The 25,971-nt window shown below is 38.5% G+C and overlaps 2 protein-coding genes and 1 long non-coding RNA gene across 9 annotated transcripts; all 3 read right to left on the bottom strand.

The window, feature by feature from the left end:
- Nucleotides 1-4,299: 4,299 nt before the first annotated feature.
- On the bottom strand, nt 4,300-7,197 carry LOC143419349 (uncharacterized). The gene is made up of 3 exons (XR_013099304.1): nt 6,840-7,197; nt 5,587-5,735; nt 4,300-4,857 (listed from the first exon to the last, which is right to left on the bottom strand). It is a non-coding gene; the product is annotated as an uncharacterized LOC143419349 (long non-coding RNA).
- Nucleotides 7,198-8,500: 1,303 nt separating this feature from the next.
- On the bottom strand, nt 8,501-13,154 carry LOC106674752 (receptor-interacting serine/threonine-protein kinase 3). Of its 3 annotated transcripts, none has more exons than XM_076885725.1 (14): nt 13,045-13,154; nt 12,261-12,440; nt 11,847-12,165; nt 11,618-11,766; nt 11,470-11,519; nt 11,069-11,224; nt 10,888-10,970; nt 10,712-10,778; nt 10,572-10,618; nt 10,195-10,261; nt 9,982-10,022; nt 9,575-9,623; nt 9,240-9,485; nt 8,501-9,158 (listed from the first exon to the last, which is right to left on the bottom strand). In XM_076885725.1, exons 2-14 carry the CDS (start codon nt 12,413-12,415, stop codon nt 9,151-9,153), a joined length of 1,437 nt encoding a protein of 478 aa, XP_076741840.1. In that variant the 5' UTR covers nt 12,416-12,440; nt 13,045-13,154; the 3' UTR covers nt 8,501-9,150. The 3 variants fall into 3 exon arrangements, with proteins under 3 accessions (XP_076741840.1, XP_076741841.1, XP_076741842.1); XM_076885726.1 differs by having other exon boundaries at nt 9,240-9,482; XM_076885727.1 differs by having other exon boundaries at nt 9,240-9,482; nt 9,575-9,620.
- A 1,383-nt stretch (nt 13,155-14,537) lies between these two features.
- On the bottom strand, nt 14,538-25,586 carry LOC101477854 (receptor-interacting serine/threonine-protein kinase 3). 5 transcript variants are annotated; one of them, XM_024803328.2, is made up of 14 exons: nt 25,478-25,586; nt 18,352-18,531; nt 17,938-18,262; nt 17,709-17,857; nt 17,561-17,610; nt 17,145-17,300; nt 16,924-17,006; nt 16,748-16,814; nt 16,608-16,654; nt 16,231-16,297; nt 16,018-16,058; nt 15,612-15,660; nt 15,277-15,522; nt 14,538-15,195 (listed from the first exon to the last, which is right to left on the bottom strand). In XM_024803328.2, the coding sequence occupies exons 2-14, from the start codon at nt 18,504-18,506 to the stop codon at nt 15,188-15,190; spliced, it is 1,443 nt and encodes a 480-aa protein (XP_024659096.2). In that variant the 5' UTR covers nt 18,507-18,531; nt 25,478-25,586; the 3' UTR covers nt 14,538-15,187. The 5 variants fall into 5 exon arrangements, with proteins under 5 accessions (XP_024659096.2, XP_024659097.2, XP_024659098.2 ...); XM_024803329.2 differs by having other exon boundaries at nt 15,277-15,519; XM_024803330.2 differs by having other exon boundaries at nt 15,612-15,657.
- Nucleotides 25,587-25,971: the final 385 nt, after the last annotated feature.

Here is a 25,971-nt window from a genome sequence, read left to right as displayed (position 1 = left end):
ACTTGTATGATGGCTGTCCACGCCTGGCCGTCACTGGAAACTGAGCCTAGGAAGAAACCTTGCTCCTCTTCCTCCTCAATACTTTGCACTGTCTTGCTTTGTCTGCAGACTCGCTGGTAGTGACCTTTTTTTCCACATAAATGACATTTTGCATCATTTGCTGGGCACTCAGGTTTCGGATGTGGAGAGCCTCCGCACTTGTAGCATTTGTTACTTTGTCTCTTGCTATATTGCTGTTGTGTTTTGACAGTTTTATTTTTGTACATGTTGAACTTTGTTTTGTCGTGCTTTTGTATCACTCTGTCAACTGTTTTCGCATTTACATGCATTACATTTGTTTCACTTCTCAAAGCTGACTGTTGTTTTTTGATTTCTTCTGACTGCCTGGCCATATTTATAGCTTTATCCAAGTCCAAGTCTTTTTCCATCTGCATGCACTCAGACAGCCTCGTGTCGGCCAAGCCCACTACTATTCTGTCTCTTATCAGCTCATCGTGGAGCGGTCCGTAGTTACAGTGCTCTGCTAATGCATGCAAGGCAGTCACGAATGCATCAACAGTCTCATTCAGCTCTTGTTTGCGCATATTAAAACGTGCGCGCTCATAAACAACATTTTTCCTGACAATGAAAAAGTTGTGGAAGCTATCTCTCACTTTAGCATAGTCCCGTTGGTCTACATCACTTAACTTTAGTCCTCTCAGGATGTCATCCGCTTCGTCTCCCATACAATATATGAGAGTGTTCACTTGATTTTCCTCCGAGCTCGCAGACAGATTACTTGCCTGACGGAATCTCTCGAAGCGACGGACCCATCTTGTCCATTCGTGTGGTTTGGAAAAATCAAAGGGCTCCGGTGGTTGGATGCTAAACGTAGCGCTGGGAGTGCTAGCCGCGGTGCTAACTCCTGCCCTCGGACGATCATCTACGTCGTCATTCGGCATTTTGTTTCCACCTTCCCCTTCTCCTCACACTCGGCAGATGTATGGAGTCTTACAAGTCCGGGAGTCCGTTCAGCCGTCACCTGCTGGCTCATCCCCCGCGACTTCCACGCCACCGTTGCCTGCATCCACATCACCGCCTGCAGCATTCACGCCACCGCCTACAGCATTCACATCATCACCATTCGCATCACCGCCTGCAGCGTCGCTGCCGTCAGGTGCCGCAGCCGTCCCGCTGCCGTCAGGTGCCGCAGCCGTCCCTTCATCCACGCCTGGTCCGGCCTCCGTGTCTTCATCCACGCCTGGTCCGGCCTCCGTGTCTTCATCCACGCCTGGTCCGTCGCCGCCGTTGCTGTGTGCACGGTCGGTCCCCTGAACTGTTTCAGCTCTTGTGTTGTCAACCCCCGGACTTTACTGTATTACGGACTAGTGAGCAGTCGTGTTTTGGTTCTGGACTCTCGTGCTCCTGGTTTTTTGTGTTTCGGGCCCTCCTTCCTGGGCCCCCTCCGCCCGCCCTGGCTTGGTGCTTGTGCTTTTTGTTTGGGGCTGTCGGGAGCCAGCCCTTTGAGGGGGGGGGGGGGGGTACTGTCACGGGTCTGGGTCCGTTGGACCCAGTATGTGGGGTTTCATGTTTTTGTTATTCCATGTTTGAGGTTATTATGTTTTGGTTTTAGTTTGCATCAGGGATTGTTTTCTTGTTCTCTTGTTGTGTTCATGATGATGATGATGATGATGACACAGTGGTCAGCAGCACAGGAGCACCACAGGGAACTGTGCTGTCCCCTCTTCTCTTCACCCTGTACACCTCTGACTTCTGCTACAACTCTGAATTATGCCACATTCAGAAGTTTGCAGATGACACGGCCATCATGGGGTGTATCTGGGATGATCAGGAAGAGGAGTACAGAAGTCTGGTGAGGAACTTTGTCGCATGGAGTCACACAAACCACCTGCAACTCAACACCTCAAAGACTAAGGAACTGGTTGTGGACTTCGGGAGGTCCAGAGAAGGTCCACTGCCGGTTCAGATAGAGGGGGAGGAGGTGGAGGTGGTCAACAAGTACAAGTACCTCGGGCTGTGGGTGGACAATAAACTGGACTGGTCATGCAACACAGAGCACCTGTATAAAAAAGCCCAAAGCCGACTGTACTTCCTCAGGAGGCTGAGGTCTTTTAACATCTGCAGGAAGCTCCTGAGGATGTTTTACCAGTCGGTGGTTGCTGGAGTACTTTTCTATGCTGTGGTGTGCTGGGGGAGCAGCACAGCAAAGAAGGACTCATCCAGGCTGGAGAAACTGATCAGGAGGGCTAGCTCTGTGGTCGGCATGAAGCTGGACACTCTGGTGACAGTGGCAGAGAAAAGGACATTAAAGAAACTGATGGACATTATGGACAATGCCAGGCATCCTCTGCACACGGCCATTAACAACCAGAAGAGTCTGTTCAGTGACAGGTTGCTTCTCCCCAAGACAAGAACTAACAGACTTAAAAACTCCTTTGTCCCACACGCCATCAGACTGTTTAACTCCTGGTGCAATTGACCTCAATACTTGAAATGTGCAATTCACTTGTATTTTTATTTTTTATTCCTATTTATTCTATTTATCCCCTTCGTATATTTTATTTATATTGTCTCTGTATTTATATATGTGTGTGTGTGTGTGTGTGTGTGTGTGTGTGTGTGTGTGTGTGTGTGTGTGTGTGTGTGTGTGTGTGTGTGTGTGTGTGTGTATATATATAATATTCTGTAACTCTGTAACTTCTGTCGGTGCTGTGCTTTTTTGGAAATCGAATTTCCCAGAGGAACCCACCCGAGGGATTAATAAAGTTCTATCTAATCTAATCTAATGATGATGATTATTTGAGTTTCATGTTTAAGGAGTTGTTCTCGGTTGTATCTCACGTTTAGTTTAGTTCAGGTTCCATGTGTCATTCTGTCTGTCTCTCAGTGTCAGGTCTGCGTCTTGGTGTGGTGTTCTGAGTTTCCTGTTTTATTGTGAAGGTCTGTGTCATATGTGAGTGTGCTCAGTTTACGTTTCCCCTGTTCCGTCAGCTCAGATTCCTCCCAGCTGTGTTGCCCTCCTGTTTCTCATCCCCTGATTACTGGTGTGTGTATTTAAGCCCTGTGTGTTCTCCTGCCTGTTGCCGGTTCGTCTGTATAACGCCGTGTCAGTCTGTTACCCTGTGTTTCTTGGTATCCTGTTCCTTAGTCTGCGTCTCTCTGCTCCGCTCTCCGTTTTGTAGACTTCAGGTTTGCTCTTTAGTTTCTCCCAGTTTAGGTTTGTCATTACTCATGCTTCATTGCCTGTTTTTGCCACTGCCACCGTGTAAATAAACTTCACTCGTATCATCAGTTTGCTGCATTTTGGGTCCTCCTTTTCCTCCACTCCACACGGCTCACTCCGCCAGCTGTGACACAGCATTGCATTCTGCAGCCTGATTGACAAATCTCCTCCGTGTCGTGTCTCCTGCGCTTGCCAAATTTATCATGTTTGGTTTTGATAACCATCACGTCCAATAGAAAAAACAGCACGAAAACACCCATAACTATGAGCCTCATTCGGACAGACAAACCGCGGCATAATAATACTTTTACGTTTTGCAATCTACAAAGGTTTGCACTTTGAGAATCAATTGTGAGAACTGTGACCAATGTTCATGTGTGTGGGGAAAACAGTGTATAAAGTGCGTGGCCAGGGGCTAGTTATTCTGAGAACCCCTGCTGCAATAAATGAGGGACCACTGTCTACTCTATGATTATTATATTCAACCTGTTAACATTTAATACTGTATTGATAGAACCAACTGATTCTGAAGCAGAGCATCCGCAGTTGCTTCTCCTGGCTCCCCAGTCCCTGAGCTCCTGCTGCTGCACCCACAGGTATGTACAGCAAGCACTGATACCTTTTTAGTCGGTGGGATTGCCTTGTGATCACCTTTACTAAATATCTACAACCAATCTGATTATATCCTGTTTTTGTTTTTTTCTCAATGTTGAAATTAAAATCTAGTAGCAGCCTTCTCATTTCTTTGTGTTTTGTGCTGTTTTACAGGCCCACAGGGGAGGACGGCTCCGAGGCAGATGAGGGACAGGTCCCAGGACGGTCCATCGGTGGTGGAGCTGGCCACCCTGGTGTCCCTGAAGAGTCCACACCAGTCTCCAATGGAGCATTTCCTCCTGAGCCTTGTTCCTGCTCTGGAGAGCAACTGGTCCTTTTTATTCCTGTCTCTCTGTAAATACTTATATTTTATATATTTATGTTTAATGTTTTTCTGTTTGAGAATTCTAATATTATTTCAAATAAATTTTTATAATGACTAATGTCTCAGTTCTACTACACAGCAAATGTTGGCACACGACTTGACACATGTAGAATTTATTTCATATTATACTAATGACAAAATATACTGATACAGTGGGATGCAAAAGTTTGGGCAACCTTGTTAATAGACATCATTTTCCTGTATAAATCGTTGGTTGTTACAATAAAAAAATGTCAGTTAAATATCATACAGGAGACACACACAGTGATATTTGAGAAGTGAAAAGAAGTTTACTGGATTTACAGAAAGTGTGCAATAATTGTTTAAACAAAATCAAGCAGCTGCATAAATTTGGGCACCACAAAAAAAGAAATGAAATAAATATTTAGTGTATATCAATGTGTGTGTCTCCTATATGATATATGGGGTGCCTTTGTCTGGACGTGCTTCCCATCCAGAGCTGCACAGCACAGAGGGAAGTTCCAGCGCTCCTGGAATCCCTCTGTGATGGACCGCCAGTCTCCAGGTGAAGGCACAGCCATGAAGTCGTCCACTAGACAGTCCCAGATGGCCGTCGCTGCTTGGGGGGTTGATCTGACACACCGACTCTGTAACTGAACGCTTGGTGCTGAAGGAGTCCGCGGTGACAAGGAACCTGGACAAAATTGTTCAAAATCAGTATTATGTGTACTGCAGTTACAAAATACATTATTCAAATTCCAAAATACTTTTGTGATGTCAAATTTAAATCACAAAACTTAAATCTTACATAAAACATTTTGTAATTATAAGGATAATTACAAAATGTATATTAGATAATATCTAAAACAGTTGTGTTTTATTTTAACTTCAACATATCATAATTTGATTGGTAGCAACTTTCACAACTACAGTGAGCCAATCACTCATAATTCCTAAACATGTCAATCAGGTAGGAATGAAGTGAGACATTAATAGAAATAAAGAGTTGTGTGTTGACATGTAGCCCTTTCCTTGCTTAAATCATTAATATTTTTGAAAAATTAATCTGTGATAAGACAGCTTATCAAGATAGAACCATGTAACTAGAGATGAACCAAACTGTTCACAGTTTTATCTAACTCTGTTTTAATAAAGGCTGGTGACCCCTGCTATAGAGTCTGACAGCTGCAGGGATTATATACAAATATTCAACTATCCCAGAATCAAACCAGGTCTAAATAAAAAGGAGTGAGTATCACTACAAAGGTTAACTCAGTGGTCCTAATGCTACAGTTTGATATCAGCAAACACCGAGCGCATACATTGACGTGACAAATTCGCATAAGGTGGGGCCACCTTATGCGAATTCGCATAAGGTGCCCCCCACCACCTTATGCAACCGCAGGTTTCACAATGAACTCACCGGAAACTCTGGCTGATTGGGACCCACACCCAGTTTCACACCTTGGCTCAGGCGATTAGAGGATCATCACAGTCTTCAAGCAACTTAAATAAGTCCAGACGCTTTTCTTTGCAAACTCCTTTGACTAGATGACCTGGATGACTGAGAACCTTCACAGACATACTTTTAGTTTATACTCAATAACTACAGCAGTACCATGATACGTTTTTAAAACAGAATAGAAAGACATGCACAAATATTTGGCTGTTTAGAAATATTAATCCAACAACCATTAAGCAAAGAATACAGAATAAAACACGAGTGACAAACAAATAGTACACTGACTGCTAATGCGTAGTGAACATGTGTAGATGGAGTCCAGGCGGTTCTCATATTTCCTCTTTTTTCCGAGGTCGTCATTTAGGAACGTGGTGGGTAGCCGAAAACGTAATATGTTGACGATTTGTCACCTAGCGTAAAATGTTACGCTTTGGGAGTGAGAACGTGTTGGAATCCCAGAACAGAGAGGTATAAAGTGCGCAGGACGTCTGATAAAACTGTTATTATGTATCAAAGGGAACCGTAAGGGCTCAGTTACAATACGAAAATTCATTTCATATATACAGAAAAGCACAGATTATCAAAGATGAGCAAACTAACTAGACTATCAGTACACTAACAAACTGATGCAAATCCCTGGGCATTTTCTTCCATGCGTTTTTTTTTTTAGCAGGGAACGAACCAGAGCAAGCTACATCTACTGCTTCCTCTTTCACTGGCAGGCTGCCCAGATAGCAAGGAAACATTGAAACAATGTTGAGTCAATATCAGGCGATGTCATTGAATCAACGTTGAAGTGTGACGTTGACCTAACGTCACTCTTGCACCCTTTTTTAACGTTGCCCTCGTGTTTATCGTGCAGACTCCTCCATGTTCACAACTTTTGCATAGATTATTCATAAGTTATATATTCTTGTCTTGTCTGCATTTTAACATGAACGTCTGTGCAACCGCGGTTCTGTGCAGGGTCCTCCATGTTCACAAACTGTTTGAAATCTTTTCCGATTTCAGAGATCACGGTCTCTAAATATCTTTTAGATTACTCATACTCGCTCTTCTGAGACCACAAATACAAATGCAACCCAAACTTTCTCAAGTTGTAGACAATCATGCGTCATTTTCTTTGTCATGTTCCTACGTGTGGGGGTTTTTAAAGGGAAAATGGCTTATGTTTTAAAAACGAAAAATGTATTAAAATGCTTGCGGCTACTCACCTTTTTGTCAAGATGTTCCACTTCCAGATTTGAAAGTTCAAACCGAAGCGGTGGCCAAGCTATGGACTTTCTAGCTTTCACTTTCCCATCTTTACTTACTGAGCAAGAGGGAGGATGGGGCGGGGTGAGGTTGGCAGCTTGGAAGGAAAATGTGTTTTTGTCTGCAGTAATTAAAGTGATAACTAAACTTCCTGACTGAACCTTAATTTCCAAAAAAGAGAGAAGCCTCTCGATACCACTGTCACTCCTTACAAAAGAAGCATAATGGTATAGTCCGCTCTAACTTTACAGCACCGTTAATTAATTCTGTATAGATGACTTAGTGCCACCATGTGGAAAAAGAAAGGAAATAAAAACAATGGAGAAAAAGGAAACTGTGAACTTATTTCTTTCAAACGAAAATTAAACAGAACAAAGCTTTTGCAGACCGGGATTGTCTGGCACATTACACAGCACTGTGGGATTCTGTTAACAGCTCACCATTTAACCTGGCAAGCTTCCCATTTTGCAATGGTCAGTTTGTGGAAAACACACAAGCCTTTAAATAGAGGAAGTATTTTGTAGGTTTTGTGAGTCAGAGTAAATTTTCATGTTGGTGGTGGTGGGGTGTTTTTGTATTGAAAGCTCACACAATGTTAGTGAGTTAAATAAATAGATGCTTATTAAAAACTGAAGGTAATATAAATGTGTTTGCTTGTTGCAAAATGATTTGTTTCGACATACACCAATAGCTGACTCAAAAATGTATGGCTTCTATGTGTTGTCTGTCAAAAGTGTTCTCACAAAGATTGTACCTCTGGCAATCCCGGCTACACATTTGTCATGACTGAGTTGTGTGATTCTGAGTGAGGCACAGGGTTGCTAGATCTTAAAATGAAAAATTTCCTTACCTGGATGATCGAGCATGCATCAAGACCTTTAAAAAATATAGGCAACTTCTGGCCTTTTGTAATAATATTAATTATGCATCAGTTCAAAGTACAGTCAGAAAGTGTGGACTCTATTGTTTTTGTGGATTTAATGAAAGCTACATTCTTAAAACACAGTAAATTTCTTAATTTCACTGCTCATACATACAATGATTCACAGTAATTATCACTGGTGAAATACACTTGGCATTGTGTGGTGTTCATTTCTAAACTTACTGATGTCTCTACCTGAAAAGAATTATAAATATTATAAATTTAGAAATTACAGATTTTTTTTTAAATCGTTTTTTTATTTTATTTTTACTGGAACCCCACTGATAACTACAGGGGCATCCAGAGTGTCATTAATGGCGAGTCAGAAATGTTCATGTAGTTGATGTAAAGACTCCTTCACGCTTGAGCTGCACCCTCACACACTCCTGTGATGGGTATTGTCAATACTCCCCTGGCGGATGGCGTGGTGACCCAAGTTTTCTGAATGCAATAACTCAAAAATGAGGTGGCATAATATTTTGAAATTCAAACTATAGTTGCAGCTACTAAAAATCTTGGAAGAGTTCTAATTTCAGTGACCTCGATGTCAAGGTCAGAGGTCAAGTTTTCTCATTCATACTATAATTTCACCAACCAAAAGTTCAAATCTAAGTAACTTTGAATGTGATGTCAAGGTCAGAGGTCAAATTTTCCAAAATCTTGTGAATCGGACCTGGAACATGTACATCTACTAGGAGGTTGATGGGTAGCACGAGTTTATTATCATTAACAGAGAGACAGATGATCATTTAAAGTAAAATCAGCAGAACATCTGTGTATAGAGTACAAAATAAGCAATTCTACTGAGTAGGCAAATACATATCAATTTTAGTTTTTATGTCTAAACATGTTGATAAAATACAGGTCCTTGTAAGAAGGTTTAACAGTAAAATATTAAGAAGCCCAATTAAAATGTTTTTTTAATGCAGACTATTAACGTCCAACACAATCCTTTGAAAGCACAAAGAACTAGTGCTTGCAAAGCACAATAGGACAATGATCTGTGTCACGCATTAAGCAAACCCCTTTCTTTAAGTAAACTGAGGAGTATTCACTCATATCCCATGATGGCTTGCTGTTTCAGCTGGTGTTAATAGGTGTGGTGTGTTCTTGCTTGCTGGATTTTTATTTGTCTCTCACATCCCTCTTTCTTTTAGAGTGAAGATTCTTAGTAACAGGACAACAAAGACAGTCTGTCTAGGAAACCGGTGTCATTCACTTTGTATACAAATCTGTACAAAGGATCCTGATAAGGCTGTCCAACTCATCCCTAATAAATGGGATGATTATAGGATTGACACCATTGTCTCTTCTTTTTCTTCCTTCTTTCCTCTTTCTCTTCCTTTGAACTAGCCACCTACAGAAAATAAAGGAGAAACTATTAACTTGTTATACATGTTAAACCATATTTGACCTTTTTAATAAGAGCAAATCATACCAAGCCTCTCCACTAGTTCTGGATGATTTTTTTTAAGGGCATCAAAGAAGGCTGCTTTGACCCTCCACCCTCCTGAACGCAGTGTTCTTTGAAAGAGCTCCCTCATTTTAGCTTGACTTGTCAGTTTAGCTTGAATATTTGAATAGGCTTCAGGATGGACCAGGTTTCCAAGCTCTTCTGCTATCGCCAGCACTTCAGAAACTTCTTGGATTAACTGTGCCCTGTTTTTATCAACAAAGTCTGCTGCTTATAAATGAAGAAAAAAGAAAGCATGTATTTAAAAATCATGAAATAAAAACTGTGACCGTGACTGTGAAATAATATATAATACACACCTTTTTCATTTTCAGTCAGATTTCTAGCAGAACTGCTCACATTATTCTGCTGCCAAAAGAAAAGAAAATTTATGTAGTCTCTTTTTTTTTAACCATATCAGCACACAAACATCTGATTTGACTGTGAATCCTTTTGATTGTTTAGGATGATTTTTTTTATGTTTTATCTTTTTAATTTGACACAGCTTTTGGTTTGCCTACTTTGTTTCTGAGGGAGGTAAAAATTGGAAACATCCATCCTCTTTAGCACAAAATTTATTACATGTATTTATACATAACAATATTTACGTACAAATGTTTAAGTTGGTTTTGTTGTTCTCAAGTATCTTCTGATCAAAATGAGACTTGATTAAATGAAGTCACCCTGAGAACTGAGAGGCAAAGGACAAAGTCCAAATAAAAAATACCTGCAATGGGATGTCCACAGTATCATTTGATGCTGGCGGTCCTGAAAAAGAAAAATATATATGTCTGATGTTTCTTGTTAATAAGAAAGAAATGTGTATGAGAATAAACTAGGGCTGTCAGCGTTAACGCGTTAAAAAGGGATTTATCCGCATTAACGCATTAACCCTAACCCTAATCTGCGTTAAACCCTAGAATAAACATAAGTGACAAACCTGGCATCTCAGCAGTGAAACCAGATGGACGTGACATGTTGGAATCTTGATGACCAAGTTGCATATTCTAGACCAGAGAGATAAACAGAACGCAGAGAAGTCTGATAAAAGTCTTCACCATTAATTGCTATTATCAAGTTTTACTCTTGAACTAAAGCTTTACACTAATATCTATTTTTACAGTACATTGTGATTGTGAATCCTTCCTACTTGTGTCCAAGTGACATGTGGCATAATGTGAAAATCAACTAATAAGATCATTCATTCTGTCTAATGATGCAAAGTGTAATTAAAATGATCAAGAAACACTTGAGAAAGACTTGATAACATTTCTTTTCACTTTGTGAGAGGTAGATTTGTGAGTGCATATTAAATACCTGCATTTCAGTTCTTCCATCAACTTTATCATTTGACTCTGACTGTCCTGAAAAAAAGAGAAATATCTGTATGATGTTCATTGTTAATAAGAAAGGAATAAGTCTGAGAATAAAGTGACAAACCGTACTGAAGAATCTACCTGGCATCTCATGATTAACACCGAGTGGACCACATGTGTCAGGATATTGATTACCATGTTGTGAATCCTAGGAAAGTAAACAGTACCCAAAGAAGTCTGATAAAAGTGCTCCATCTAAAATTGAAATTGTTGACTACTTTATTAGTTCATTTCTGAAATTATAAGTTGAGTTGCACCAATTTTTTCATGACTTGTCCGACTGCATGGTGAATCCCCGCCCTGTGCTTTAAGAACACATCCTTAGTGATTTCATCACACCCTGAAACAAAATGTGATTGTGAATATATGTGATTTCATGCACATATAAAACGTCGGCTGTTTAATACAGAGTGTTTAATACAGGTAGTTAACACATACCTCCAAAGTCTGGCCTCTTGGATGGATCTCCATCCCAGCACCTCTCCATGAGGCCAACCAGCTCTCTCAGCCCTTCTGCCTTTCTCTGGTCTATTTCATCACAGGGAGGTCTGTCCCCCTTTGGGATCTTCAGTTTCAAAAGAGCTAGAGTAGCATCTGTGTGAAATACAATAAAGACTTTCATTAAAAAACATGAGCACAAATGAGACAGTGTATTTTTGGAAGTTTCTTGATAATGTTTATATTAGCTGTAAAACATGAAATCTAAATTAAAATTTAATTTTACAAAGAAGGGCAAAAATTGTTTGACCAGAAAACTGGAAACTTATGAGGAAAAACAAACACACAAACATAGAGAAATTTATGGAAAATGATAAGTAACTGAAATCCATTCATTGTACCTGGAAAAGGCTTTTTTCCGCAAATAATAGACCACAGAAGAATACCATAGCTTTACAAGATAAAGAAAGAGAAGGAATTAACACAATGTGTTTAAGGTAAAATCTATAATCATACATAAATCCCCACAACTATTCTTTTAATGTTTACCTGTATATGTCGAATTTACGAACAGGCTTATATGATGGATCAAAAGACTCTGGAGGCATGTACTGACATGTGCCTCCTTTCACTGTGGACATTTCTTCAGAGCTCATCAGAACACTGGTGGAAACCCTGGACAGACCAAAATCTGCCAGCTGCAAAATAATCAAGGAAAAAAATAAAATAACACAATTACATCAGTATAAACTAATGAGTTGAGTGGATAGCACTTTACCTTGGCATGAAGGTCACCATCCAGCAGTACATTGCTTGGCTTTAGGTCATGGTGCAAAATCTTCTTCTCATGGAGGAAGTTCATTCCTTGAGCGATTTCGTAGGCCAAGCGGAAGGCCAGAGGCCATGGTGGTGGACCTGACAAAGTCTCCAGCAGGGTCTGAACAGATCCTCTATCCATGAGCTCCATAACAATTCCCAACTGAATGTTCTGCCCTCCATTTGGTGGACATCCCCTATATATTCCATAAAGCCTCAGCACAGAATTGTGTGAGGAGACTTTGGCCATATTATTTGCCTCCTCACACAGTTCTATGTCCCTAGTGTTGGAAGGAAAATGTAAAAGCTTTAGGAAAGGACTAGTTCATGTACTTGGAAGTATAAAAATTAAGAAATAGTTCTGTTCAAATTTTACCCAGCAGCATGTTGAAGTAGCTTAATGGCCACGTCACACCTCCACTTCTTGTGTCTAGCCTTGAAGACTTGACCAAATCCACCAAAGCCAATTAACTGCCAGTTCTCCAAGCTTTCGTTTCCAACTGATTCTAATTTAGGTCTCTGCAGTTCCATCACCTGCTGAACTCAGGTACAAAACCTTAAAACATAATAAAATGACACAGTGAGGAGAATAAACCCAGCTTTTGTAAGTATTTTTTACAACACCTTAGAAGTCTTTGTTGTTGCACTAACATGAAAGCAACTGGAAGCAACACATTGATACACATTTTCCACTTTTTTAGCAATACTGGTGCACTTCTCACGACATTTTTGAAATTCTGGATTCTGAATTTCCCAAAGCTAGAAAGAAAAAAAGGAGACTAAACTCCTATACAGCCAGTAAGGCTCTACCCTCACTCTTCTGTGTCTTCTTCTTCCTACTTCACTGACAGACCGCTGTCCCCTCCACAAATTGTTTTAATTCCACTCCGCTTCATCTTTTACAGTACCCATTCACATCGTTGATAATACTGTGTCCAAATGTCCTAACACGTTTGAAAAAATGCTTGGAAGGAAATGACAAAAAATATTAATGAGCAACGAGAAATGGTCTTCCTGTTGTGAACAAGTAATAAAGAAAGAAAAGTTCTGAGGGACATTTCGTAGCGTATTGTTTTGCAAACTGGAGCTGTCGTTTGATTTGGAGCTAAAGCATCTGTGAGGAAAGAGGATAAAAAAGTAAAACGCTGGCTGCTACTCACCTGAAGCTGTTCCACATGCAGATCTAAGAGTTAGTTCAAACCAAAGCCGTGGTCAAAAAAAACAAAACAAAAAAAACAGACGTTCCGACTTTCATTTTCGTATCCTGACACGCCCTCGAATTGTAGTGAAGGGGCGGGGCTTACATTAAAGGTAATGAGCGAGTATTGACAGTATTACTGGTATGAACAGTTGCTTATAACTTTTTTGAGAGACAATATTTTGCTGAAAAAATGCTTTCTTTCGCCAAAAACAAAACAAAAACGCATGCACGTCTTTACACGTAAAGAAATCATGACCTTTAAGGCTTCAAACCACCGCTATAAAAAGTGTTTAACTAGAGTATCAAAGTTTGATGCTGTAAGTTTCTAGACCTTGTTGGTGAAGTCGGTGGAGTTTTTTGATGTGATGGGGGGTGTTCCCCACAAGGGTGGATGGTGGCAAGATTTTTAGAAATGTTGCAGGTAGCTTAGATTATGCTGCTAACAATGGGTCTGAGTGGGATCTTTGTTGATCTTTGGAAGTCCGTAAATACAGGGTATAGCATCCCCTGGGTATAGATGATGATCTGGTCAACGACTTAATTATAAAGAAAAAATAAAAGAAAAATTGAAAAACAGTCATAGGCAGTCACTTATATGGATACATTTATTTTTGGTAGTTTTGGTGTAACAACGTGAAGCACTGTAGTGGGTCAGAGAAATGAAACAATCTTTCAAAAGTGGATACAAGTGCCAGTAATTGCATGTCTATCCTACTGGAGCCATTAATTTAAAAATTCCCACTAGTTGATTGAATTTTCAACATTTTTCAGCTGGCCGATCATTTCCATGTAATAAAAAACTGTTTTACTTCAGGACTTTACTTTGGAGTTTTATGCTTTTGACTAAGAGAGTCAAGTTTATAACTTCTTCACAGCTTGTTTGTTTCTAGTAAAAACAAGATCATTGCACTGTCACATAAATCATATGCTGCTCCAAAGATTTAATGACTAATAAGGGATTTTCAGTGCTCTGCTGGTTGACGCAGAGCCCTTTTGCCCTTTTAACACTATGATCCATGCAACTGATTTTAAACATTTCATTGATTTATCCACGGCCAATTTATTCCAGTGCGAGTCAGAAATGTTCATGTAGTTGATGTAAAGACTCCTTCACGCTTGAGCTGCACCCTCACACACTCCTGTGATGGGTATTGTCAATACTCCCCTGGCGGATGGCGTGGTGACCCAAGTTTTCTGAATGCAATAACTCAAAAATGAGGTGGCATAATATTTTGAAATTCAAACTATAGTTGCAGCTACTAAAAATCTTGGAAGAGTTCTAATTTCAGTGACCTCGATGTCAAGGTCAGAGGTCAGGTTTTCTCATTCATACTATAATTTCACCAACCAAAAGTTCAAATCTAAGTAACTTTGAATGTGATGTCAAGGTCAGAGGTCAAATTTTCCAAAATCTTGTGAATCGGACCTGGAACATGTACATCTACTAGGAGGTTGATGGGTAGCACGAGTTTATTATCATTAACAGAGAGACAGATGATCATTTAAAGTAAAATCAGCAGAACATCTGTGTATAGAGTACAAAATAAGCAATTCTACTGAGTAGGCAAATACATATCAATTTTAGTTTTTATGTCTAAACATGTTGATAAAATACAGGTCCTTGTAAGAAGGTTTAACAGTAAAATATTAAAAAGCCCAATTAAAATGTTTTTTTAATGCAGACTATTAACGTCCAACACAATCCTTTGAAAGCACAAAGAACTAGTGCTTGCAAAGCACAATAGGACAATGATCTGTGTCACGCATTAAGCAAACCCCTTTCTTTAAGTAAACTGAGGAGTATTCACTCATATCCCATGATGGCTTGCTGTTTCAGCTGGTGTTAATAGGTGTGGTGTGTTCTTGCTTGCTGGATTTTTATTTGTCTCTCACATCCCTCTTTCTTTTAGAGTGAAGATTCTTAGTAACAGGACAACAAAGACAGTCTGTCTAGGAAACCGGTGTCATTCACTTTGTATACAAATCTGTACAAAGGATCCTGATAAGGCTGTCCAACTCATCCCTAATAAATGGGATGATTATAGGATTGACACCATTGTCTCTTCTTTTTCTTCCTTCTTTCCTCTTTCTCTTCCTTTGAACTAGCCACCTACAGAAAATAAAGGAGAAACTATTAACTTGTTATACATGTTAAACCATATTTGACCTTTTTAATAAGAGCAAATCATACCAAGCCTCTCCACTAGTTCTGGATGATTTTTTTTAAGGGCATCAAAGAAGGCTGCTTTGACCCTCCACCCTCCTGAACGCAGTGTTCTTTGAAAGAGCTCCCTCATTTTATCTTGACTTGTCGGTTTAGCTTGAATATTTGAATAGGCTTCAGGATGGACCAGGTTTCCAAGCTCTTCTGCTATCGCCAGCACTTCAGAAACTTCTTTGATTAACGTTGCCCTGTTTTTATCAACAAAGTCTGCTGCTTATAAATGAAGAAAAAAGAAAGCATGTATTTAAAAATCATGAAATAAAAATTGTGAATTTGACTGTGAAATAATATATAATACACACCTTTTTCATTTTCAGTCAGATTTCTAGCAGAACTGCTCACATTATTCTGCTGCCAAAAGAAAAGAAAATTTATGTAGTCTCTTTTTTTTAACCATATCAGCACACAAACATCTGATTTGACTGTGAATCCTTTTGATTGTTTAGGATGATTTTTTTTATGTTTTATCTTTTTAATTTGACACAGCTTTTGGTTTGCCTACTTTGTTTCTGAGGGAGGTAAAAATTGGAAACATCCATCCTCTTTAGCACAAAATTTATTACATGTATTTATACATAACAATATTTACGTACAAATGTTTAAGTTGGTTTTGTTGTTCTCAAGTATCTTCTGATCAAAATGAGACTTGATTAAATGAAGTCACCCTGAGAACTGAGAGGCAAAGGACAAAGTCCAAATAAAAAATACCTGCAATGGGATGTCCACAGTATCATTTGATGCTGGCGGTCCTGAAAAAGAAAAATATATATGTCTGATGTTTCTTGTTAATAAGAAAGAAATGTGTATGAGAATAAACTAGGGCTGTCAGCGTTAACGCGTTAAAAAGGGATTTATCCGCATTAACGCATTAACCCTAACCCTAATCTGCGTTAAACCCTAGAATAAACATAAGTGACAAACCTGGCATCTCAGCAGTGAAACCAGATGGACGTGACATGTTGGAATCTTGATGACCAAGTTGCATATTCTAGACCAGAGAGATAAACAGAACGCAGAGAAGTCTGATAAACGTCTTCACCATTAATTGCTATTATCAAGTTTTACTCTTGAACTAAAGCTTTACACTAATATCTATTTTTACAGTACATTGTGATTGTGAATCCTTCCTACTTGTGTCCAAGTGACATGTGGCATAATGTGAAAATCAACTAATAAGATCATTCATTCTGTCTAATGATGCAAAGTGTAATTAAAATGATCAAGAAACACTTGAGAAAGACTTGATAACATTTCTTTTCACTTTGTGAGAGGTAGATTTGTGAGTGCATATTAAATACCTGCATTTCAGTTCTTCCATCAACTTTATCATTTGACTCTGACTGTCCTGAAAAAAAGAGAAATATCTGTATGATGTTCATTGTTAATAAGAAAGGAATAAGTCTGAGAATAAAGTGACAAACCATACTGAAGAATCTACCTGGCATCTCATGATTAACACCGAGTGGACCACATGTGTCAGGATATTGATTACCATGTTGTGAATCCTAGGAAAGTAAACAGTACCCAAAGAAGTCTGATAAAAGTGCTCCCTCCAAAATTGAAATTGTTGACTACTTTATTAGTTCATTTCTGAAATTATAAATTGAGTTGCACCAATTTTTTCATGACTTGTCCGACTGCCTGGTGAATCCCCGCCCTGTGCTTTGAGAACACATCCTTAGTGATTTCATCACACTCTGAAACAAAACCATGGTCCATGTTTAAAAGGCATAATGTACGAAAAGTAGAGAGTTCATTAATTGTTAGTGGTTTCGTGCACATATAAAAATGGTCTGTTTAATACAGAGTGTTTAATACAGGTAGTGAACACATACCTCCAAAGTCTGGCCTCTGGGATGGATCTCCATCCCAGCACCTCTTCATGAGGCCAACCAGCTCTCTCAGCCCTTCTGCCTTTGTCTGGTCTATTTCTTTACAGGGAGGTCTGTCCCCCTTTGGGATCTTCAGTGCCAAAAGAGCTAGAGTAGCATCTGTGTGAAATACAATAAAGACTTTCATTAAAAAACATGAGCACAAACGAGAGAATGTTTTTATGGAAGTGCCTCACATTGTATTGATAATAGTTATATTAAATGTAAAACATAAAATATAAATGAAATTTTTTTTTTTTTTTTTTTTAAAGAAGGGCAAATATTTGACCAATAAACTGGAAACTTATAAGGAAAAACAAACACACAAACATAGAGAAATTTATGGAAAATGATAAGTAACTGAAATCCATTCATTGTACCTGGAAAAGGCTTTTTCCCGCAAATAATAGACCACAGAAGAATACCATAGCTTTACAAGATAAAGAAAGAGAAGGAATTAACACAATGTGTTTAAGGTAAAATCTATAATCATACATAAATCCCCACAACTATTCTTTTAATGTTTACCTGTATATGTCGAATTTACGAACAGGCTTATATGATGGATCAAAAGACTCTGGAGGCATGTACTGACATGTGCCTCCTTTCACTGTGGACATTTCTTCAGAGCTCATCAGAGCACTGGTGGAAACCCTGGACAGACCAAAATCTGCCAGCTGCAAAATAATCAAGGAAAAAAATAAAATAACACAATTACATCAGTATAAACTAATGAGTTGAGTGGATAGCACTTTACCTTGGCATGAAGGTCATCATCCAGCAGTACATTGCTTGGCTTTAGGTCATGGTGCAAAATGTTCTTCTCATGGAGGAAGTTCATTCCTTGAGCGATTTCGTAGGCCAAGCGGAAGGCCAGAGGCCATGGTGGTGGACCTGACAAAGTCTCCAGCAGGGTCTGAACAGATCCTCTATCCATGAGCTCCATAACAATTCCCAACTGAATGTTCTGCCCTCCATTTGGTGGACATCCCCTATATATTCCATAAAGCCTCAGCACAGAACTGTGTAAGGAGACTTTGGCCATATGATTTGCCTCCTCACACAGTTCTATGTCCCTAGTGCTGGAAGGAAAATGCAAAAGGCTTTAGGAAAGGACTAGTTCATGTACTTGGAAGTATAGAAAGAAAAAAATGTTATGTTCTAATTTTACCCAGCAGCATGTTGAAGTAGCTTAATGGCCACGTCACACCTCCACTTCTTGTGTCTAGCCTTGAAGACTTGACCAAATCCACCAGAGTCAATTAACTGCCAGTTCTCCAAGCTTTCGTTTCCAACTGATTCAATGTCAGGTCTCTGCAGTTCCATCACCTGCTGAACTCAGGTACAAAACCTTAAAACATAATAAAATGACACAGAGAAACTTTTATGAGTATTTTTACAACACCTTAGAAGTCTTTGTTGTTGCACTAACATGAAAGCAGCTGGAAGCAAGACACTGACACACATTTTCCACTTTCTAATAATACTGGTGCACTTCTCACAACATTTTTGAAATTGTGTATTCTGAATTTGCAGAAGCTAGAAAGAAAAAAAACTAGACTACACTGTTAGACTTTTCATCTCCACTTTAAGGCAACATACTGGCGTCACTGTTGCCAGCGTCATACCATGACGCCGTGTTACGGTAGGTTACCGTTCTGCAGGATGATACCGTTTTTTGCTGTTGTGGTATAATACTCTTGGACAAATTATGGTAACGCACTGTAGCCTTTTTTACGGTATCTCACTGGCGACAGTGATGCCAGTGAGATACCGTTATGTCGTAAATTATGTCAACAAAGTAACATCATACTGTGATAAGAAATTGGTATTTCTTATCACAGAAATTGGTATTGGTGTATTGGTATAAACGGTACAGTGACATACTGTTTATTCCCGGTATGTCACTGTAAGCACGCTGCAAGGTAATAAACTGCAATATATTTACCAGTAACTTACCGTTATCACGCATCATCACATCAGTACCAAAAATATACATCTAGAGGATACCGTGTTCCTACAGGCAGTCATTTACTGTTTAACAGGTCGTAATTTACCGTAATTTCAGGAAACAGTAACATATTGTAAGAGACTGTTTAAAAAAAATAAAAAATGCATATATATATATATATATATATATATATATATATATATATATATATATATACATATATACATAGATATATACATAGATATAGATATATAGATATAGGAAGCTGGCATTTCCCCCTCAACTGGGTGCCAATTAATATATTTGTGTCATACACACACACACACACAGACACACACACACACACACACACACACACACACACACACACACACTCACTCACACACACACACACACACACACACACAGACAAAATATAATTCATGTGCTTTACATCACTTTTTATTTCAGGTCTGATTTTCCTCTGCAGAAATACACATTTCCAAAATCAAAAACTGAAAAGAACTGAAAACATATTTTGATTGAGGAAGCACTTGTTTTTACTAAACCATCTAACCCATGTATTTTCTCAGATGGTTGTACAAACAATAACGATATTATGTCATATCCATATCATAACAGACGACATATGCTCAAGTGATGAGTTTTCTTAGTTATATTTTGTAGGGTCTTAAACCTACACTGTGAAGTGCCTTGGCAATCATTTTGTTGCCACCATACAAATAAACTAAATTGAAATGAATAGAACATCAAGCCCCACACTTCTGCCTCTATATACACTTTGTCCAAAATACTGGCTCACACCACCAAATCAATGTACAAAGCAGGGTCCACAAGGACATGGATGAGCATGTGTGATGTGAGGGAACTTGACTGACCTGCACTGAACCCTGACCTTGCTTTGTGGACTGAGGTCATTGATTTGTAGGGTGAGCCAATACGTGTGACAATAAAAGTGTAAGTAGCTGAAATAAATTTTAACAAATGGGTAAAAGAAGGAAAAAAAAAATCAAAACTGTTGCAAGATGACGAAAGAGCTTGTCTTCATTGTTGTTCGCCTCGTGTAGATTTCCAGAAAGCATGGGCCATGGATCGTCTGTGGAGACACAGGTAGCAACACATTGTTCACTTAAATTATACAAGAAATTAACTATAAATGGCAACAACAGTTACCTAATTTGAAGTTTTCCACTCAAATTCAGTAAGCCGCTGGAGGAAAGTTGTGACTGTTGAATGTTGAAGTTCTGGTAAGTGAAGGTGAGGTGTCTATGACGTGTTCAGCAGTCTGATGGCCTAGTCCGTTTTACCATATTATAATTGTACATAATTGGGAATTATTCTGCACATTAAACACACCTAACAAAGAGTCAGCCCAATTAAATTACCGGAGTTCCATCAACTGTATGGTTATTTTGGAGTTTATAGTTTGTGCTGCTGTTAAACTTTACAATATTGACTTCAGTATTTCTGCTGTTAGTGTAGCTAGACTACCATGTTGATCAGTAATATGTAATGTGAAATTTGATATTGTTACTTTGCTGGATTCACCGAGACGCATGTCCAACAACCTTGGTTTATAAAGGAAATTACATAAATGTGAGCTAAATAAACAGAGACTGGATACCTGTGTCCACGAAAAGCTCCTGTGCCAAACAGAAATTGTAATATGGTCTAATCAGCTCTATTTCATAAATGACTTCTTACCAAGCATAATCAGCCTTGGAGTGCCTGGCAGGTTGCTCTCTGCTACAAGGGACATACTGGTAGATGTTTCCTGCCAGATAAAGGACCAAGACATTTTATGTAACGGAAAAAAAACAGGACAGCAAGCAACAGCATTAAACCTAGAGCTGTATGAAAAAAGCTTACATCTGCTAAGACAAAGAGGGAGTCTTCATTTTCCTTTTAATACTTCATCATGACAAGTATGGCTGCTGTGCCAACCTTGTTGTTGGTCAAAACTTCCTCACTTTCTATCTGCTGGATGAGTGTCCTTATACCAAGGTTCAATCTGAGCTTCTGGGTGGAGAAATAGTTAACAATCCTTCTGCCTTTGGTTATGAGGGCCTGACTTAAGCGCTCACTGATATCAATACCTGTGAGTTTGTGAAAGTGGTTCGAAAGACCTTTCTGAGTAAACAAGAATGGCCACTGCTCCTGAATTTCAGCTACTGAAAGTGAGGGACAACTGTTGATAAGCTGCCGCTGAGAAATATATGTGAGGCACATGAAGTCATCCACATCAGGTCTCTCCACAGCTCCAGGTACTTGTGAACTAAAAATTGTTAACACGATGTCTTTCTTTTCCTCTAAAAAGCTGACGTTTCCCCCTCAGGAAGTTCAACTGGCTGCCAATGAATACAGCCATAGCTATCCACAAGACATCTAACTTTTTTAGGTGAGGTTGCATTACTGTTGGGACTGCAGTCTTCCTCATTCCTGGTTCTCTTTGTTTGACGAAGTCTATGTGTTGTATTATCTCGATTAACATGTTCAACTCTAGATTTGATGCTTCTTAATAGTGAATAATGTCCACAATGATCTTAGCAACCTTTCACAAGATGCACGTTTAAGGTCTGTTGCCATCTGAAAAAAGAGAGATCATTGGAAAAGCTACTTTATATGGCTATTTCAACAAATATGTCCTCACTAAAAGATGAACCCTGCAGAATACCGACATCCAGGAACTTGACAGCTGAGGTAACCAGTGAACTTACAGAAGTTCTCCTCAGTGGTCTCCCTTCTTGTTCTGTGATTCCTAGGCATATGTGAATGAAAGGCAGAAAATGTTCTGAAAGTGGCAGGACAGTTCTCAGCTACACAAGAAAACCTATAGTTACCTACATGTTTGTGGCTTTTAACATGCAAACTGAACAATATAAATTTGTGTGCACGGAAGCCACAAAATTTACAAATACACATAGTTGCAAAAAGTTCAAAGACCAATTATCTTGACGCTTAAACTGGTTTAGCCTGACTAAGTCAGCACCCCGCACCGTACAGGTAGTACAAGCACACCTGAAAACACCGACCAGCTATCAGCTTTAAGCATTTGGGCGCAACCTCTGTAGTTTTTATCAAGTCTCATAAATCCATCGACAACTATTAACTAACTAGTCTTTTGAGTCTTCACAGTCATAACTATTGACATTTTGTTTTAGCACTTGAATGAAAATATCCTGGCAGGGTAGCTTAAAAGTCAAAACAAACAGTAATGAGAATGCATTTCTGACTTCTCTCGAATAAGTGAAAAAAACACTTACCTTCAGACTGATTAGCTGGTGTCAATCCAACTTTAATGTGTCCCATGTCAGTCAGTTTTAGGGAAAAAGTGTTAAGTTTAGATGTTTCATTTACTTTTGCGATACTCCGGCATGGACGAGAAATTTGGAGTCTAGCAGAGTTGTCACAAATAGCATACTATCTTCAGTTATAATTCCAATCAACGGTGCATTTAACCTGACTGAACTCCATCCAATTACCTCTGACTACTTCTAATGCGTCACATTGTACGTCAGGTGAAGGTGTGGTGTTGGCTATCACTCTCCCATTGAGATGTGTAACAAGTGCTACACACACCTGTCGCATAAAAACGCTTTAAAAACGTAACAATCGCTTTAAAAACACAACCCAACGCGCTAAACATGAACAAACATAAACACCCGTGTTACATTATCATGTATATCCAGGACATCTCTTTTGAACCAAGTGGTGCTACAAAGGAATTATTTCTTTAGGAGAGTGCATTTAATAGCAATCTGGCCTGCCATAAAATGCACCGCTAAAAATACAGTTTCTGCTTGTCCCAGAATTTATCAATTTTGAGAGTGAAGTTGTAGGACTGATGCTGGTTAGTGGTCTAGGTTTCATGGATGTGACACCTGAACTTGTGTAAAATGACCACCAGAGCATATTCAGAGACTTTTGGTTAGTTCACTAGAGGTGTCTTAAAAAGTACCACCTTATACAAAACAAACGAAGTTCCAGTATGAGAAAGAATAAGAAGAGAAAAAAGCAACACCCTGATACATGAAGTCATTTTTAAACATTACTCTAAATGTAACAATTAGTCTTTGTTTCTAGCCATACAAAAAATAAGTATACTTTAAGTTCATATCATGAAGTATACTTCAAGTATATTTCCCAAGTATACGTTACCTAGTACGTATACTACTAATGCTTCTTGGGACTATATTGGCCCCCCTTTTAGTACATAAAAGTATACTAGAAATTAACTTTTAGATGTACTTTTTGTTCACCATAAATGTAGCATAATGTCCTTTCCAGTCTATAAGAGTATACTTAAAATATACTCTATTCTAGCACAATACTTACGTTACAAGTATACTATTAATTTACTTTTTAGTTTATATTTGAGATACTTCTGATTGAAACAGTAACTAAAAGGCAGTTGAAACTTATTTTTTTCACATGTAATAAAGCCCTTCATTCCTCAAACAGTCAGATAACAGCTCCAACTATCAGAAGGCTTCCTCTGCAGAGAACTACACTCATAGCTCAAGTACCGGAACTATATTGTAAACAGGTAAGAAAATGATTGGAGAGTTGAGGTTTATTCGCTATTGACACTTTTCACTCACGGTTTGAACAATTTCATTTTTTACCCCACTTACTCTGTTCAAAAGGTAAAAGACATTACACAACAATCTTTGACAGATTCTTGTTTTAAAACATCAATCATTTGTTTCATAGTTTTAATTTCACAGTTAAAGCACTGCAATGCATGCTGGGTATTTATTTGTACTTCAGGTATACTTCAGGTAAACTACATACTACATAGTATACTACTAGCACTACTATACTACAAGTATAGAATAAGTGTACTTATACTTTTCTGTATACTTCTAACTGTACTTAAAGTATGCTTAAATGTAATTTGGTCTAAAAAAATCAAGAAAATACATAAAAAGTAAACGAAAGGTATACTTGCTTGTTTTCTAGTTTTTAAAATATACTTATAATATACTTGAATATTCTTTTTTGTAAGAGTGAGACTGGTTGTTTGATGCAAGTGGAATGTAATAACATTTCACATTGTTTGAATAAACAAATACATTTATTATAATATGAGGTTCAATTCAAGAAATTCCATTTTAGTGTAGCTGCAACTTACTCCTTAAGTTAAAAATAATGCTGTATATTGTAGTTTATATACTCTCACAATGAATTGCATTTTATACACTCTGAATGAGGTTTTAAGTAATGACTCTTAGATCTACAGTAGAAAAGAACAGAAATCCAGATGGTGTAATAGTATAATTTCAGTAACATCACCAATTGTTACATTTGCTGTATTTTACAGCTGTTTCCATGAGTACAGTGAGTACCATAAAAATAATGTAATCTCATTGAATTTTCTCACAATGACATGCAAATTACAGTACTAAACTGCTAACATCCTTTAGAGTTTTTACTGTTGATTTTGCAGTACTACGCTATGGAAATTACTGCAAAGGCTAACAGTGTACACTCAGTTCTTCCAAACCTTTCATTCATTTGTCAAAATGACTTTTTTTCGTAAATACTCCAAAAAAGACAAAATTAATTGTGTTAATTGTGTAAACCAAATTGATAACAATGTTTAAATGTTTTATCAAGATACGAGAGGTATCTAGAAGTATAATCCTCATCTCTTCAAGTTTTCTGCATCTTGTCACTTACTTTAAATGTCTACTGTAGCATTTAAAGCACACCGTAAATGTAAAAGAAAATAACAATTACACAGAAAAGCACAAAACTAAAGTATGTAAATAGACTGTGAGTACAAAAAAAGATGTACTCTACAGACTATAACGGTGATAATCACTAGGCACTAGGAAGAAGAAGCGGGAGGGGGGGGCTGCTTCTACCCTCGGCAATCTTCTGTGTGTTCCTCTTCCTACTTCTCTGACAGACCGCTGTCCCCTCCACAAATTGTTTTAATTCCCTTCCGCTTTATCTTTTACAGTACCCATTTACATCGTTGATAATTAGTGTGTCTATTCCGCAAATGACGACAGTGAAATCATGTTAGCAAAAAGACCACAAAAACAAACGCAACTAAAACTTGTTCCAACTTCTAAACTGTAGGCACTCGTTTTCCAAAATGGCCATTTTTTTTTTCAAACGTACTTTTTTTTTTTCAAACGTACGTTTGAAAAAAAAAATGCTTGGAATGAAATGACACCAATATTAATGAGCAATGAGAAATGCTCTTCCTGTTGTGAACAAGTTAAAAAAAATGTTCTGAAAAACTTTTCATTGCAAACTGGAGCTATCGTTTGATTTGGAGTTAAAGCATCTGTGAGGAAAGAGGATGAAAAGTAAAACGCTGGCTGCTACTCACCTCAAGCTGTTCCACACGCAGATCTAAGAAAAGCCAAAGCCCTGGTAAAAACGAAAAAAACAAACTTTCATTTTCATATCCTGGCACGCCCCGAACTGTAGTGAAGGGGCGGGGCTTACACGAAACATAATGAGCGAGCATTGACAGTATTACTGGTATGAACAGTTGCTTATAACTTTTTTGAGAGACAATATTTTGCTGAAAAAATGCTTTCTTTCGCCAAAAACAAAACAAAAACGCATGCACGTCTTTACACGTAAAGAAATCATGACCTTTAAGGCTTCAAACCACCGAAATAAAAAGTGTTTAAGTATTAAGTATTAGATTAAAGTTTCCATCATTACAAACTTTCCTTTTCTGGCATTGAATACAAACGGGAACTGCTTAAGCTTTCAGTTCCTATTTTAAGTGTTGCATACCTCAGTTTCCTGCAAAGAAGTAGTCCAAAGATACCCTCTTTTTTCCCAGTGTGAAAATGCAGAGTATCAGAGATT

The sequence above is a fragment of the Maylandia zebra genome, linkage group LG7 (assembly GCF_041146795.1).
Source record: "Maylandia zebra isolate NMK-2024a linkage group LG7, Mzebra_GT3a, whole genome shotgun sequence".
NCBI lineage: Eukaryota > Metazoa > Chordata > Actinopteri > Cichliformes > Cichlidae > Maylandia > Maylandia zebra.
Note: the sequence above shows the minus strand (reverse complement) of the source record. Positions and strands in the feature narration are given on the sequence as shown.

Bases quoted from the DNA above. Each gene is read 5' to 3' on its own strand.
- LOC106674752 (XM_076885725.1), bottom strand. From the start codon at position 12,415: ATGGAACTGCAGAGACCTAAATTAGAATCAGTTGGAAACGAAAGCTTG. The intron at 12,166-12,260 runs GTAAAATTTGAA...TTCCAACACTAG, and splicing joins CTACTTCAACATGCTGCTGG to GGACATAGAACTGTGTGAGG. The intron at 9,624-9,981 runs GTATTTTTTATT...TTCTTTTGGCAG, and splicing joins CTGTGGACATCCCATTGCAG to CAGAATAATGTGAGCAGTTC.
- LOC101477854 (XM_024803328.2), bottom strand. From the start codon at position 18,506: ATGGAACTGCAGAGACCTGACATTGAATCAGTTGGAAACGAAAGCTTG. The intron at 17,301-17,560 runs GTACAATGAATG...TATTTCACACAG, and splicing joins CGGGAAAAAGCCTTTTCCAG to ATGCTACTCTAGCTCTTTTG. The intron at 16,298-16,607 runs GTATTTAATATG...TCTCTGGTCTAG, and splicing joins ATGGAAGAACTGAAATGCAG to AATATGCAACTTGGTCATCA.